This window comes from Martes martes (genome assembly GCF_963455335.1).
Source record: "Martes martes genome assembly, chromosome: 16".
NCBI classification, from domain to species: domain Eukaryota; kingdom Metazoa; phylum Chordata; class Mammalia; order Carnivora; family Mustelidae; genus Martes; species Martes martes.
In genome coordinates this window covers 17,649,173-17,652,557 of record NC_137904.1, presented here as the reverse complement: position 1 = coordinate 17,652,557, position 3,385 = coordinate 17,649,173, and the positions used below count along the sequence as shown (strand labels likewise).

At 39.4% G+C, this 3,385-nt stretch overlaps 1 protein-coding gene across 1 annotated transcript; it reads right to left on the bottom strand.

Annotated features, from left to right (window-relative positions):
• Window positions 1-1,711: 1,711 nt before the first annotated feature.
• On the bottom strand, window positions 1,712-2,640 carry LOC308357546 (olfactory receptor 1A1-like; the record flags this gene model as incomplete). Its single annotated transcript, XM_080827156.1, is given in 2 exon segments — window positions 1,712-2,007; window positions 2,010-2,640. Coding segments are annotated over 2 exon segments (927 nt in total).
• Window positions 2,641-3,385: the final 745 nt, after the last annotated feature.

Sequence of the window (3,385 nt, the reverse complement as noted above, 5' to 3'; positions counted from 1 at the left end):
TTTGGGGTTACACCAGCATCCATTTTTTCTTTCCTCTAGTCACTTTCAGAATACATCCATGCATCTAAATCTTTGTTTTAAATAATTTTATTGGAAAAATAATGTATATGGTTTTTATTCATTTTTTAAAAGATTCTACAAATGAGTGAAATCTTATGGTTTTTGTCTTTCTTAATCTCACTTATTTCACTTAGCATAATACCCTTTAGGTCCAGCCATGATTTTGCAAATGGCACGATCTCATTCTTTTTTATGACTGTCTAATACTGTGTGTGTAAGTGTGTGTGTGTGTGTGTGTGTGTGTGTGTGTATTACATGCTCCATATCCATTTGTATATCAATAGGATGGGCAGAATGGATGAAAGTGAGTAGGAAATAGAAGCTTCTGGTTATGAGGGCACCCGGGTTGCTCAGTGGGTTGAGACTCTACCTTCAGCTCAGGTCATGATCTGAGAGTCCTGGGATTGAGCCCTGCATCTGGCTCTCTGCTCAGTGGGGAGCCTGCTTAACCCCTCCCCCACCCCTCACCTGCCTCTTTGCCTACTTGTGATCTCTGTCAAATAAATAAATGAACTCTTAAAAAAGAAGAAGAAGAAGCTTCCAGTTATAAGTGAATAAGTCACAGGAATAAAATGTACAGCATGAAGAATATAGTCAATGATATTGTACTAGCATTGTATGGCAACAGATGGTAGCATTCTTGTGGTGATCATAGCATTCTGTATAAACCTGTCAAGTCACTGTGTTGCACACTTGAAACTATGTAACTTTGTGTATCAACTCTACTCAAAAAATTAAAAATAATAAAAACAATGGGTATGATTTTTCTTTCATAAGTGGATTGAAAGTAGCTTTTTGAGGGGAACCTAGGTGGCAGTAGGTTAAGTGTTGGACTCTTGGTTTCAGTTCAGGTCATGATCTCAGGGTTGTGAGATCATGCACTCAGTACAGAGTCTGCCTGAGATTCTCTCTCTCCCTTTCTTCTACTCCTCCCCTAACATCTCTCTCTCTCTCTCTCTCTCTCTCACACACACACACACACACACACACACACACTTCTCTCTCTTTCTCTCACACACACACACACATAAATCAGTCTCTTTTTTAAAAAAGTAACTTTCTGAGATACCAGGTATGTGATGGATGGTAATTAATGTCAAAGCTGATTATGTCTGATTATTATCAGATTACATTTTTTTCAATTGCATTTCTTCATTCCACTTCCACACAAAGTTATTGGTTGCACTTTAAAGACCAGCTTTTAGGGGGAATAGAGTGATGTGTTAAGACAGGTCTTGCTCTCAAAGTTTGCAAGCTAAGTAGAAATGATGGAATGTAGTAGTGTAAGAAAATTGACACTTGAATAGGGACTCATAGCTTTCAAAGCATGAAATATTGTGACCCTCACACCCTAAGACAGACAAGGAAGACATTCTTGTTTTTATTATTTAGGTATGGAAGCAAAGCGCTAGTCAGTAGCGTAGCTGGAACATGATCCCAATAATTCTTTGCTGTAAAAAGAATAATAACATGTACATATCAACAATCTCAATAGGAAGTCTCATGAAACTGTTACAAGATTTCCAAGAAGAGAAATTCAGTGCCTGGAAAGCACAAATGTGGATCCTTGGAAGGGGAGGACATTGGGACTGGATTTTCAAATGCATCCTAATTGGTGACTAATTGACTCTCCGATATGACCTCACATCGGTTATAAGGAGAGTATTTTGCTGAAGAGTTTCCCCAGGGCTGCCTTCATGTCTCGGTTTCTCAGACTATAAATGAAAGGATTTAACATTGGGGTCACTGCAATATACATCACAGTTATCACTGCATCCTTTAGGCTGTAACTAGACAGAGGGCGGAAATACATCCCCATGACTGTCCCATAATACAGAGAGACAACTGTGAGGTGAGAACCACAGGTAGAGAAGGCTTTGAGCACACCCTTGGTGGATGGAACCTGTAAGACTGTGGAAAAGACATGAATATAGGAGATGATGATGATAGTAATGGCACAGAGAAAACACCAACCCCTAGGTACATCATCTTCACATTAAAATGGATGTCAGAGCAAGATAGCTTGAGTAAAGAGGCAATGTCACAGTAGAAGTTGGCCACTTCCTTGTTGCCACAGAAAGACAGACCAGCTGTAAGTAGAGTGTGGGGGAGGGCATTGGCATTTCCAATCACCCAAGACCCAACAACTAGGAGAAAACAAGTCTGTGGGCTCATAATTGTTGTGTAATGAAGCGGGCGGCTGATGGCCACAGCACAATCACATGCCATTGCAGCCAGGATGTAGCTATCTGTGTTACCCAAGGCTAACATGAAACACATCTGTGTTAGGCATCCCCTAAAGGAGATGGCTTTGCTGCCTAAGACATGGTTGGCTAGCATTTTAGGGATGGTTACAGAGGATAAGAAGATGTCAACAAAGGAGAGATTGGCAAGGAAAAAATACATGGGGTTGTGAAGGTGAGTATCAGAGCGAATGGCCAAGATGATGAGCAGGTTTCCAATCAGTGTGATGAGGTAAATGAACAGGAAGAGGATGAAGAAGAAGTTTTCCCGTTGCTGTTGACCACTGACTCCCAGGAGAATGAAACCAAGAGTAAAAGACTGGTTGTCTCCTCTCATGGATCCTTCAGCAGAAAGAGGAGAGGAATCCAGAATTATTAATGAAGTTACTGTGTATAATGATCTCCCTAACCATCACATTTTGTTGCCATGGTTGTGGTGTCTCTATCTGGACTTACTGAGTTCCTAGATAGCCAATATGTGGCAGGGGTAAATCCCTGTGGTCAGTGGGCCTAATTAACAATTAGCCCTGGACACTCATGTCTACAAAGTGAGTAAGCTTGAGTCAGAGGTTCTCATCCACCCAAGCCCACATCATCACCCATACAACTAAGGTTTAATAACTTAACAGATAATTCATATTCTGTGGGTTAGGAATTGTGTTAGGCTTTGTGGAAATCACGAATATGTGAAAACACATTTTATGCATCCATTTAGTTATGTATGACATAGTCTCTGCTTTGAAAGACCTTACAACAAAATCGGGAAGCCAAAACTACACATAATTTTATTTATATATATTTATATATAAATATATAAAATTTTAATTATTTATATATAAATATAATTATATTTTAATAATTTTATTACACATAAAAGAGAAAGGACAGTAATTTGATGTCTTTGAAAAAACTATCCAGTGCAAAGGATGGCCAGTAAAGAGCATCTGGGACAGTTAGAAATTTTTCCACTTATGAGAGTGAGAATGAGCCCAGACCCAGGAGGTAACAAGTGTCTACTCTGGCATGAGAAGATTGTAAATCACAAGACTACTGGGGTTAGGTTATAGTAAAAGGAGATAAGT